Raw genomic sequence first — 14,404 nt, 5'->3', positions numbered from 1 at the left:
TGGGGGTGGGTCATACAAACTCCACAAGAGGCATTTATTGAAATCAGAAGTATCCTTTGTACCTATTTATGTATAAATGGGTCAGAGCTAAAGTGGACTCAAATAATTCGTATCTCTATTCATCTTTCTTACTATATGCAAATTAAATCGTTGTATTTCTTGTAACTTGGACTAATAAAGGTCGTAGTAAACTAAGAGCTAAATTAGTTCTTCTGTACTCTGCAGTATTTTGAAATTGTCCAAATGTAATTCTGTATAATGGTTTCACTTGTGCTACTATTTATCTTTTTGCCCTTCTGAAATGACTCTTGACAATTATATTAACAAGTATGTAAAGATCAGTACAACGTATTTTTATCAGGAGTCCTTCGTGAGAGAGTCGGCAGACGTATCGCATTTGTGGCCAATTAGTCCCGGTTTCGAGTTCGAATGGAGAACAATTTCTCTCGGATGTATGCCGAGAAGTGATTTGGATTCCACTTTATGCTTATGTGACCCCATACAGCATAACCCCGTCGTTGCATAATAACACCACGGCGAAACAAAGTTGTTTCTGTCCATATGTGATATAAATACATAGAGCAAATCATTCGAACAGAAAAAACTGGTTTAAACCAAAAACATTTCTTTCTTTTTTTTCAATAAAAACCATGGTTTTTGCCAACCCTGCTTATGGACAACAAATTATAGTAAAAGATAAAAATATTCGGCACAAAATTCCGTATAGTCTATAATGCTGCCAAAATGTTTTGATCTGTGGCAAAAATGCAAACTAAAGCTCACATCCTCGCACACCCACGCGTTGAGCCAATAATGGGGCGTTTACACTTGGTCGATTTAGTCGCACGACTAAATCGACTCGCTGCATTTGCCACTAAATCGAAGCAACTAGGCCGAATCAGATCGATGGATGTGTTCAATTATTTCAACCACAGAAAATAGAACGTCTTTCAATTCAGTTGTCAGTCGATTAGTCGCCTTCGATCAACAAGCGATTAAGTTGAAAGTGACGTCAATTCAACTGAATCGAACGCAAATCGACTAAGTGTAAACGCCCCATAAGGGTTCATCTGCTGCTAAGTGAGAGAGCCTTAGCGAAAGGGCGTGGAATTCCTTCAGCCGATAGCAGCGCTTGGAACGGTGAAGTCAAGTGGTATATCTATAGCTAATACCGACGAAACTAACACTAGAAAGCTATAAGAATATTGTATTTTATCCACTACAATCTTCACAGCTTCGGAAAAGAAGAATGTCCCTCCCAGGTTTTCTTCATTTCTTTGTTAAATTTTAGCGCCTCTTTTCAGCAAACAATAAATGAAACCCCAGCTTAACGTGCCAGTTAGGTCCTGTTGTATGCTGAAAGGATACCAATGAATAAAAAAAGAGAGATTATGGAATAAGTTGAATGAAAAATGGAAAGAAACGATACTAAGAGCCGGGTCAGGCCTCTTGCCTCGGCCACTGAGACATATCATAATAATGTATCATAATATAAATATATGTTTATTCCTCCCGAGTACGCACCACAAAATTACTAAATTAGCCTTCTTGCAGAAATCTGTCCCGATGCCTCCAACCACTGTATAATTTCCACCTTCAGGTCCAAACGAGTGCGTGTGGTTTTGTTAGCGTACATCTGTGATTTTGTAACTCCCCGTAAGAAGAAATCACAGAGTTGAATATCACATGGGACGATTTTGCTGACATTTTGATAGAATGTCTTCGGAATAAGATCACGTTGCTTAGTTGTGAACTGTTCCATGACTGTGGTCGTATGGAACTATGGAACTAACATAAACGAGTCGAAGCTACATTAATCGGAGGAACAACTGATAACAACAAACTTTAAAAATAAATAAATAAATAAATAAAAGAATGCTCAACTTCAGCGTCCTATATGACATTCCCTTTACTCTCTATAGACAGAGAACTTCCGACTGCTTTGTGTTTTTTTGCAATATTTTTTAAAAATGTGAAAAAGCAGGCGACGAGACTGGTAAGCACTTGTTAGCGCTCTCATTAGTTATTAGCACTTGTTAGCGCTCACACGGGAATAATGGGCCTAATAACATGGAAAGTACTTCCCTTCTTCGCACGGAGAGTAGATTTATGAAAAGTATTTGAGCCCCTTCTAATTACGATACGCATTTCAATGAAACTGTAACACCAATATCCGTAATATTACTCCTTCCCACCTCCACTCTTTACTGTCATCCCCACAGAAGCTGAACTTCCAGTTAAACGTCATCGGGTTTGTCACTATTCATCTCAGTGACTCTGACAACTATGGACTGGACACTGATATGGGTCGTTTTCGATTGTTTTCACATGTGACTCTTCCCCTTTCCCAAAAGCGAAAATTGTCAATGTACGTGGGCTGTTCAATATCTAAGTTTCCGTAAGCTGTAAAAAGTGTATTTGTTACAATACATTTATAAACTATGCATACATGTGTAGGAAGGTCCTTTCCTCATCTCTCCACATAATCCCCATTGGGATTCAGGCATTTATCCCACCGTTGCACTAATTAGTCCAAACCCTTTGGAAAAATCATGGCTCTAGCTATTTAGCACACTCCTTACATTCCATGTCACTTCTTGATATCAGCAGTTGATAGGAGACCAGGTCGTTTATGTCGAACCTGAACTCTTCTTCACGGAAACGCAATTCAACATGAGTGACCTGGTCTCTTCTTCTTGACGATAACGCCCACTTCCACTCAGCAAGCACACAAGACACAAAATTAAAGAATTAAGAGTCTTCATCCCGGCGAAATTAAAATACCGCTAATTTTACAGTAATTGTGTGACATCTTCAAATAGATAAAAAATAATTGAAATATGGAAGAAGAGCGCCCTAGACAATATTATTTTGCGTGAAGTACCGTTATCACAAGTGGCCTAGTGGCTTTCCGTCTTCAGCTGTTTAGAAACGCGAAAATAAATGCCGATTTTCAAAATGGCTCGAAATCGAAAGCAGATAAGTGAGTCGTGATAACGGTTTCTCATGTATAATAATATTGTCTAGGGCGCTCTTGTTCCACATTTCGATTATCTTTTATCTATTTGAAGATATCACATAATTACTATAAAATTAGCGGTATTTTAATTTCGCCGGGATGAAGACTCTTAAGGTAGGAACGGCTGCCCCACTCTCCATAGGAGTCAGCTTCAATTTAGCGTTGAGTTACTTCCGGTATTAAAGTCTGCATTGCAAGGTGAATTCGAAACAGATGAAGGAAGTGACGCGGAATGTGAGGGTAGAGCTAAATAGGCAGAGCCCTGATTTTCTACAAAGGGTTTGGACAAACTGGTGTAACGGTGAAACAAATGCCTGAATCTCAATGGGCAGGGGCGTAAATAAGGGCACGCAGACCCCGCATTGCGGGGGAGCACAAGCCATCAGGGGGCCCCAAATCGTGAAGTGGAACGTAGAGAAGGGGCCCCGCTCCACGCTGTCTGCGGGGAGGCCCCCAAGCCTTTAGTTACGCCTCTGTCAATGGGAATTACGTGGAGAAGTGAGGAAGGGCTCATTTGCATATGTAAGTATAGTTTACAAATGTATCCTTAAAATATATATATTTTACAGCTTAGGGAAACTTATACAGGGTGGCCCAAAAGTAAGTATACACCTTTACACTAATCAATTATAACATTCTAGTTTATGGGTTTATTTGCTTCGGCTCTTTCGAGCTTAAGATATAAGTAAAAAGACATTAAAAACAAATAATAAAGAAGCTAAGTCTACCTGATGGATAACAATAAAAAATGATATAAAATGTAATGAGCTGATCACTGTATACCTACTTTTGGTCCACCCTGTATATTGAACGACCCAAGTAATACCATAAGGTCCTTGGAAACCTTAAGTTGATAATGATGCAACGTATAATTTTATCTGGTTTTGATTTAGTATTTGTTGCTTGATGAGGTAACACACAAACTCATATTCACTTTTATATATCATTATACATATAGACTAGTGAATTATGTTGACTTCTGCTGAAGAATATAAAATAGAATCATAAAACAGGATGAATACTTCCTTCGCAAAAGAGAATACAGTGTATGACTGCGGTCTATTCAAAAGGAAATAATGATTAATGTCACTTCATTGCTCATTGTTTTTTCCAAACTGATAACTTAGCCATTAATGCATTGACAGCCAATTTAACAGCCAGAATTACAACAGAAAACAACAACCGCGATAAGTTGTTTCCGTTGCTTAGTCCTAAATCTGATTATTACACATCAGATTTTCATGCAAATATTTTGTTTACTTATATGCCTCTCTGTTAAAACAGTAGGGGTTTCTAAGATCAACAATACAGCTCAAATTTGAAGTTTTATAGTACATACAAATTCATATTTCAAAGGTTAGAGCATAAATTAGTCCTTCAAAGCATATTCAGCATATTGTATTACTTTTTATTTCATATGTGTGCTTACGGCATGGAATAAATCCAAACTTAATTTGTATTTTCAATGCATTTGCATGTCTATGCAACTCTATGCAGCAGAACTGCTTTTTGCATGGGACCAATAATGTTAGGAACCGATCAGCATATCAAAGATGCTTACAATTGCCAAGACGTTAAGAGAAATCTGAAAATGATAAAGACATTGTAATATTGTGTCGACATCAATTGAGAAACAAAAGACGCGAGGAATGCTTAAGCTCAGTGAAAGCTTAGTTGTAGTTGATAAAATTCAGCTCGAGCTCCAGTCAGTTCGTGGTAAATTCGGACGCTTTGTACCAAACAAATTGATAGATGCTATTGCCGGAAACTCTGACTACAAAAGAATTCAAACCAGGGAAGAATGCCTTCAACGCTTAAATTTCAGATACTAAACGCCAGAAATAAGATACTAAACGTGCTCTACTCTATACTGTTCAGTAACATCAATTAATGTCAACAGATCATTTTCTGCCTACAGATGTCACAAACTAACACCAGAAAGTAAAGAGAAGCATCATGTGATATACTGGACGTCTAATTACAGGAAAGAGCAAATCTTAGGTAACGAAAACTATTTTATGTACTGTGGAAACGTTGAGAAAAATTAGGCTCGTATTACTTAGAGTAAAGTAAATACACTCTAAAGTGTGAAGAAAAACCTACGCAGCAAAAAATGCGGTGTTGAAATAACACAAAATGACTACCACTTTAGCGTGTTACTTGTGTGTCAATTCAATACCAAGACATCGCCTTCAGAGCATATCGAAATTACCTCGTTACTGGCTGTGAGTATTTGCATCGTTTTTTACTGTTTGGTATGAGTAAAGCTTTGCGAAATACGTTTCGCATTTATTCTGTTTTCTGTAATCGGTCACAATAATATTGTCGTAAACCTGTGAATCATCTGACAACAGTTACACAGATACCAGTGTTTCCATCTATTTTCTTTATTTGTTATTCTTGTGTCTTAGAACGTATGAACAGAAGATGGCAGAACTGTTGCTTATGTAACTGTTGTCAGACAATTCACAGGTTTACAACAATATTATTGTGATCGATAACAGGAAACATAGAACATTATTCGTTACTTGGCACAAGTGCTAAATATATTTCGCAAAGCTTTGCTCATATTAAACGATAAATACCAATGCAAATTATCTGAGGCAGTAACGAGTTATTTCTGATATGCTCAGAAGGCGATGTGCTTAGTGCTGAATTAACACACAAGTAACACGCTAAAGTGGTAGTCATTTTGTGTTGTTTCAACACCTCATTTTTTTACAGTGTAGAGATCTTGTTCTCATATCACTGTATTTATTTTAATCTCGGAATTTGTGTGTGTTTCAAAACGTTAGGAGTATATAAACTGTAAATATCATAACAATAAATTCTGAAGAGAAGTCGCTGAAAGATAAAGTACGCTTTCGGTTTTATATTTCATCTGCAAAACTTCTGTCACATCTTTGCTGCATGTTTGAAAGTGTTCTCTTTCATTCTATTGTTAGTGCATATTTTAATACATTTAACAGCATAGTTGCATGCATATTTCATGGATAGGGGCACGAGTTTTTTTCTTTTTTTTCACTAAGAATTTGAAAATTTCGCGTTTTGTTTTGCATATTTCGCGTTTTGTCGCATTTTCCAAATAAAGTTTTTCATTTTATAGCTCTTGGTGGAAAAGATATTCTCTGACATTTTTTACAATTATTCCTTTAATTCATAGATCACTACAGAAATAAACCATTAATTACCTAAAAATAAAACACCCTGAATATTTCACTTAACATTGTAAATTTCACTTATGGAAAATTATATTTATTTTTAATCAAACTGAAGGAAAATCAGTAACTAAACTTGCAATGAGTAGGAAAATTTTCCTGTCTTCTGAAAACACATAGGCACAAGTTACATTTAAGCATTAAACATAAGCATGGTACATGTTTCCACATTTTCCTCCTTCACTGTTGTACGTTTGTCACTTATCACCAATCCACATTTAAATAATAATAATAATAAAAATAAAAACTCAAAATTGGCATATATCGAAGCCACACATACGTAGGTGCATTTACAACAAACTTCAAACAATCATCACTTCGGAATTCCCCATCCAGCTGCAATGGTGATAGCTGAGCGCAACATATCTTCTATAGTAGTGTCCGAATCACCCAAAAAGCACCGCTCATGCCACGCTCTACCGTTCGATCACGGAAAACTAGCGTTTTTAAATTAATAAAAACGTATTTTTAAAATTTTGCGTTTTATCGCGCAACGGAAACTAATGAAAATACACACAGAATATCATAAAACGTCAAGAAATTGAAAATTACTTAATTCTGACGAATTTCGTTTTATCGCACATTGCGAAAAACTCGTGGCTCTGTTCATGGATTTTTAAGTGCATAAAAATCCGATGTCTAGTGATAAGCCCGTGTAAAAGGTTGAGAGCCCCTACTTAGAATAATACATTCTCCAGAATTTAAAAAACAATATCTTGGCAGGTATAGAATTTTGTAAAGTTGTCTGTTGGTATTTCAACATAACTAACAACAAAATCTACTTTGGAACTTTGAGATTTGAAATCGTCTAAATTTCTTTTATTTGAGCTATTGACTTCTTATATGTTAATATCCTCAGGACATAACTAGTAATGTGTAGCTAAAATATCCGATGCACTATTTTATTGAAAATCAATCCATTATAGCACGGTTAACGTACGCGTCTTCGGTGCGGGAAAACCCGGTGGGAGCCCATGTGGTTCGGATTCCACATTACGCTGTACGTTCGTGTCCCACATAGCCTCGGTGCTTACCAATCTTCCAAAGTTGCAATGAATTATTTACAAGGGTGATTATAAATGATTTATCACGTTTTTAAGAGCTGTATTATAAAATGTATAACACATAGGGCTACAATAACGAATGATACATGAAAATATAAGGGATTTTCAAGTTTGACACACTGTTTCACATGTTCGATGTGGCGTCTTTCTCGTCACACGCACTTGCGTAAATCCCGGGGGGATGTGGGGAACATGGTCCCCGAATCTTAGAACTGGCGAGACTGTTCCCCGAATAATCCGATTTGAAATGTGTTTTTTTTTGGGGGGGGAATGAGATGATTTGTGTCCGACTGCCACAAAGGAAAGTGAGATGAAATTGATCTCCCCCGAGAACAAGCCTTAAATCTGCCCGCCTCCCAATGTTGAAGATAACTCTGCTCCCCTGATCCTCCACAGCATTGTTTTTCAATTTAATAGATATTTTGAACATCGCTTTAAAAAAAATGATTATGGGAACGGTCTTTTCCGCCACCCCCCTCCCTCCCAATGTTGTGACAGATTTGCGCACCTGGTCACACAACACATATCTAAGCTCCACATGTGCTCCAGCTTATCCCCACCAATAATTCAAAATGTAACTGTAATGCAATCCTGAAGTTCACCCAACGTTGTTGGCAGTGGAGGCAGATATACTTTGTCTTTCACATGTCCCAAAAGGAAAAAAAAGAAATCAGGAACTCTCAGGTCCGGAAATCTAAGAGGCCCTGAGGAAGTGTTAAGTCATCTTCAGCACACTGCTCAGCCAAAAGGCGTGGGAGTTCTTCGTTCAGGTAGCAACGTACTTCAATGTTTCAATGGGATGGTGCCTTATCATAAGCTGGAAAATGAAGTTATTGGAATCTCTTTCACTTTATGGAAACAACCACAAATGTACTTTATCGAGGAATAACATAGCCCTCGCAGTGCTCTCTGCGGAAAAAAAAAAACGGACCGCCAAAAATTTGACTATTGGGAAATATCGTGTATGTTTACTGTAGCGTTTGGTTGTTCAGTACCCCAAATACGAACATTATGACGATTAATCTCATCATCCAAATGGAATGTCACCTTGTTACTAAACTGAAGAAGGTCACGAAAACCATCGCCCTCTATAGCGTTCTGCATACAATTACAAAATACATATCGTTTGTAACATTTGCAATAACTGTATATAGTACGTTCTCAGTTGCAATCAGGTTCGCAAAATCTTCAAACAGCTCGTTGCGAGGGTTACGTACGAAACTCGCCCTGAGGCGCTCTATTGTTTCACCAGAAACGCTTTGATGTCCCGTGCTCTTACCCTTACATAGGAAGCCAATGTTCTGAAACTGTCGATACCATCTCAGAATGCTTTGGTGACCTGACGGTGCATTGGCAAACTTTCTACAGAATTCAGTGGGTTGCACGGTAACAACGGAAAAACACTTCTCATATTCCAAAACACACAATGCTTTTTGCTACATAGACGCCATTTCGGAAACTAGTCTTATGCTATCAACTGTTGCCATAAGCCAAGACTACGAATATGGTAAATTAAACTTTTTAATGTGTTCTTTCGTTTCATCATTAATTAGCACAAACAAATTATATTATCAGTGTTGGCCATATTTATTTTAAAACTCGATGACTTATTTATAATCAGCGTGTACTTTTTTTTTCTTTACTCATAGCATAAGAAAAATAGCAAATAAAGATTTGATACGGTAATAAAGAGTAATTTGACGCAATCTGCTGCATAAACGTTATATATGATGTTAATTAATTAAATATACACTTCCAAGTTGCTCGCAAAGTGAAAATACAATATAGAACAAAAAAATTGTATTTCTCAAATGGATACCATAAGTAAAAGTCTTGTACAACATATTCAGTATGTCTCCATATGCATACCATAGGTTCCTCCAAGGATGTCAAAACTACAGTTCAATTCTATCCATATGTACGCTAAAGAATGGGAGATGCTACACGATCCAAAACTGCATTAATAAGTCCTCGCCCTCGGAGATTATTGTGATAGACATCACCTTTGTCTTCTAGACTGTATCCTCTAAACGGCCTATCAGAAAAATTCATACAGAATTACCGTATTTGCTGGGATATAAGATGAACGGAAAGTAAAGATGGGAATGCAGACCCCATATAAACAAAGGAAAAGGGCAGACAAAGAAGAATAATGAAGGCCTTTAGCCATTTTTAGCCATTAGCCTTTTTATCGAGTACCTCACCTCCGAACACTTCCAAAAAATGACGTTTTAACATTTCTCAATATCAAACCTCCCCTAGTGAGAAATATTTTTCCACAAACTTGTTAATAGCCATATATCATGTAAACAGTTATTAAGTCAGATCAATTTTCGCGTACCCGCTAGAACAACACGGTCTAGTGATCTCTTTTACACTCGAGATGCGAGAGTTAATATTGTCCAAAGGACCCTTCTAAACCGAACTGTTAACACGTATAATCAGTTACCAGAAACTGTAGACGTTTTTATCAAATAAGCATGCCTTCAGATCATCTATAAATAAAATATCTTTGTAATGTTGCCATTGTACTGTACCATCTTGATTTCAAATTGTTATTCTATTGTTATGTTACATAATTGTTAAATGTTTCAGTGTAAGATGGCCTAGTGCTGTATCTGAAACCTATTATAAATAAATAAATAAATAAGAAGAAAATGCACCGCATATGGTGTGAAAGAAGAGAAACGCCACCTTTTCCGTATTCAAATCCAAGGAAGAAATATTTTCATTTTATGTATAGTTTTTTTCAAAGTACAAATTATATTTCAGCAAGGAAAATACGAGGAATGCCTAGCTAAATATAGAATGGTACTCGTTTCTAGGGATTTCTACTGTGCATATGTGTCCAGATTAAGGAAGCGATTGTATCCAAACTACACTTACCAAGTCACTGAACAACTGTATGTGGCTGGAATGCTCTTGCAAGGAAACAAGGGAGATACCAAACTATACAGAATCGGGAATACTTATTGAAAATGAAATAATAAAAATTTCCGTATAGGTGCATAAGAAGCATTCCTATAACCTATTCTCAAAGGAAAGAAATACGATGTCTACCCTCTACCAGTAACTCTAAAGTATAAAGATATGCAATTGAAATAACCAAAAAATTATGTATCGGTATGCATGACGCAATCCATTTTTGAACTTATTCTAAAAGGACAAAGAGCATCTTATACGGTATATGGCAGGCACAAGGTGGTCATAGTATAGGTTTCTGCAAACCACAAGATACTTATAGCCCGTAGATGTTATTTCTGTTTATTGAGCCAGCTAGAATGTGACACTTGCCATACACATTTTGCTACAAACGAAAAGACGTACCCACAATAGCTTACACTCTACTGGGGAGGAAGTAGCTGAAATATACCCTCATTTCCCAAAAATTTTAATGACGCGCTTTGTATCACAAACTCCAATGTCGAGACCCCTGTGTCCACCTTAAAGAGTGAACCTTTGCAATTATCTCCAAAATATTCTTGACCCCTAAACTACAAATAAAATAACAAACACACACAAAAAAAAACCCTCAAAAAAGCAACTATATAAGGAACTACACAGATAGAAAGCACGAGTATTAGCCATGTGGTCTTTCTTTTCTTTTTTTTTTCCATTTCATCAAAACTGGTGGGAATATGAGCACATCTACTTCGTGTTTCTTATAGGCATACTTCTGGGGTGCTCTGCTCTCCCGAAACTACAATAAATTAAATAGCGATTACATGTCACCTATGGGGTCGTAGTGGATCAGTGGAAGAGCGTTCACTTCTGGCGAGGGGTCTCTGGTTCGATTCCAGCTCACGCCAAGTGGGATTTGTGGTGGACAAACACTGTGTGCTTGATTTTTCTTGTTATTCTCCCATTTTCGTCATTCCACCATTACCATCCCACATCATCCTCTCTTCCTTAGCCTGGTGCATAGTCGTGAGACAAACTAAAAAAAAAAAAAAATCTTGTATAAGGCACGTCCTTCAGCAAATAGTCTCCCAGAGCAGGCCCCTCATATTTTGATCCTCCTAGACGAAATTTTCTATTGACGAAAGCATGCATGTGGTGACCACATATTACTCGACTAGCAATACAAGACATCAAACAAGTCAGAATCGGGAAAAACTACTTAAAATGAAATAACCAAAATCTCGGTTTCAGAATATAAGGTGCACTCTGTTTCTTAAACTTATTCTCAAAGAAATAAAAAGCGTGTTTATGCGCCGGCTACATAAAATTTCAATTAATGTGTTTGTTTATGATTGCTTATAGATAATTTAATCAGCCTGGAGCGTCTATTTAAGCGAACTCAAACTGCATAAAATCGCAATTAACTTACACATTGTGGTTATCTAGTTTGGTTCTTAGTGGGATACATGCAGTTCAGATACTATGATTCTGACCAATTAATTTACATACTTCTAGAAGACGCTTGTCAAAGAAAGAAAAAAAAATGTGTTAACTTCAAGATGGCGTTCCAGAACTATTTCATTCGCTAAATGATGCATATCCGTGTGTTCATTTTCTAGTGAACTTCGCGCTGTTTGAAATTTTACTTTTTAATATATACCAATTATTTATTCCTGCTATCCTATTTTAAATCCACATATATATGATTTCATTATTTATGTAGATCTTTCATCAGGAAAAGCACTCCTAATAACTTATAAATTATTTCTTGATGAGCGAGAAGTTGCATTGCTGGGTGCGCTCGGTGCAGATTCACTTTAGAAAGATTTAACCGTTACGTGTATAATTACAGCATCTGTACAAATGCCATAAAAACTAGTTCAAAAAACAAACAAACCTATGCTAGGTTGACACTGAGTCAGCACAACGGCGCTGAGTATGTCCGTAGGAAGTAGGCACGTCAGTGACGATGAGTATGCGCGTAAACGAGGATGTCGAATAAATGAAAAGACAATGAGCCTTATTCAGAATCGTTCTGACGTGTGATTAGTGCTATACTAAAAAGTTCGACTAACGTTTCCTGCAGTAGTGAGGCCTTTAGTATGACATTAATCATACGTCAAAACGACTTTGCATAAGGCGGTATATATTTATTGTGTACACTTTGAAAACCTAATGTCACATAAAAGAAGGAATTAAGAAGTTACCTTGCAGTGGAACACTACATGGCACGTAAGTTAATTATGGTTTACTTACGTTGTTACAGGCATACAATTTGCATTACGTTTTGTAACTGTCACAGGTAAGATTCTCATATATTTTGATTACTTAAGCTTGTTCTTACGGTATGAACAAAGATTATATAAGTGTTTCTTCCGTAAATTTTACGTATTTATGTAAACCTTCCCATACATGTATTATAATTATGTACATAGAATACAAAAAAATTGATTAACAAATTTGAAGAGGTAATTAGTTACACCAAAATATAAAAAATCTACCGAACACTACTTGAAAACTGCTTCATTGAATTTCTGTTGAGTTCATTAAGTTGTGACTATAGTAGATCTAGTAACACATTAACCGTCGTAAAATCCTAAAGTGCAATGAAATCGTATCAATTGACATACATTCGATGTATAAAACTCCATTTGGTATATTTCTTGTGTGTGTAAAGGAAGGCCAAAATGACAGGTTGACCAAACATTGAGGTGATTCTTTAAGTAAGCATCTTAATTGAAAGAAAATCCAGTAAAAATTAAACGGAGGCTGTAAAAGAGAAAATAATACAGAGGCATGTATCTTCAACACAACTGTAAAATAACCCTTTTTTTTTTTGATACGCTCATCCAGACATACTGAATATTTAAATAAATAAAAGTAATTACGGATATAACAATTCATATTCAACCTGCATCCTTCAACTTTTCTTTCACAGGCCTAACATTAACCTTTAAATCGGTAACACTTATTTATAACACATCAATTAAGTCAACATGTGTATTTGTTGGCTATTTTCTGAATTAAACTAAAATTAGAATTCAACAACAATACAGCACATTAATAAATCAATTTTGCAAATTATTCTAAGTTTTGTTAATTATAATGGCTTACGAAAACCTAAAGGGGGAGGAGTTGTAAATGAAAACAAATTCAGCGTGTATTGTAACACGTTTATGTGAATCAAAAGATAAAATGCAACGCTGATATCCTTGCGGGGACGAGTGGAGTGTAGTACATACTATGAAGATAGCAAAACTTATCTCAATACTCTCCATCCTTTTTGATTCAAGTGACAGCAGGACTTTAAATGATAAGTTTCGGGAGAAAAGTAAACATACATTACTATTTTTATAAGAGGTGAAAAATCACTATATTTCGTTTACAATTTTCAGATATTTACGGGATAAAAAATAATTGGTTAATTGGTCAAAGATTGATTGCCAGTTCAAACGCTAGGGGGTTCCACAGAGTAACATCACATTCCCTTAATTTGCACCGGTTCCGATGTCAATAACATGACTTGTTTACAATCGTTCAGTCAATTTTCTTTCAAATATTTTTAAAATCTGAGTACTTACCGGACGCATTTTTGTCGCTTTTTGGAGTCGAGGACATAACGTAAATTCTTCTAAATAACTATACAAATCCCGAATGCATTGCTCCCCCCAACAAGTCCACCAGTCTTGATATAATTCACTTCTACACACTACAGCTACATGTCAACAAAATCTCGCCATTTTCTGGAGCTCCAATGTTACCAGATCTCCACTGAATAAATCCCTTATCTTCTCCAGTTTCAGAAATTGTGTTGCTGGTTGCGTTGCATCAGCAGATCACTTAGTTGAATACAACATGTGATCAGTGATATAAATTTATTGACAGTTTTCATCATGCTACTACTGTGCTTGTCACGATACTTATTTAAAAGTATTTTGTCAGATTGAATTATTGATCTTAATTTTCAAATACTTGCGAGACTCCTGTTAGTTCTTTGAAACTTCTATGAATATTCCACATTATGCGATAGAATCGAACACGAAATAACAATATGACAAGATATTCTAAATACATTCAATTGATAAGATTAAGATTGTAATATATATTTTTTTTAAACGAATTTTTCCCATGGTTTCACTATTACTCTATTATTTAACTTCTGATTTCAGCACCGAGGCTAATGAATCCGAAGCGCGTGTGAT

At 36.2% G+C, this 14,404-nt stretch overlaps 1 protein-coding gene across 1 annotated transcript in view; it reads right to left on the bottom strand.

Annotated features, from left to right (window-relative positions):
* The window catches only part of C3G (C3G guanyl-nucleotide exchange factor), a 211,415-nt gene extending 197,476 nt beyond the window's left edge, over positions 1 to 13,939 (bottom strand). Inside the window, exon 1 of the mRNA XM_081764273.1 lies at positions 13,784 to 13,939. Coding sequence (XP_081620399.1) covers positions 13,784 to 13,820 — 37 coding nt within the window. The 5' untranslated portion in view covers positions 13,821 to 13,939. The remainder of the gene's footprint in view (positions 1 to 13,783) is intronic.
* Between the last annotated feature and the right edge of the window lie 465 nt (positions 13,940 to 14,404).

This window comes from Thermobia domestica, chromosome 7, assembly GCF_964235325.1.
Source record: "Thermobia domestica chromosome 7, izTheDome1.hap1.1, whole genome shotgun sequence".
In the NCBI taxonomy this organism is placed as follows: domain Eukaryota; kingdom Metazoa; phylum Arthropoda; class Insecta; order Zygentoma; family Lepismatidae; genus Thermobia; species Thermobia domestica.
The sequence above is the reverse complement of the archived record's forward strand: the minus strand, read 5'-3'. Positions and strand labels throughout refer to the sequence as shown.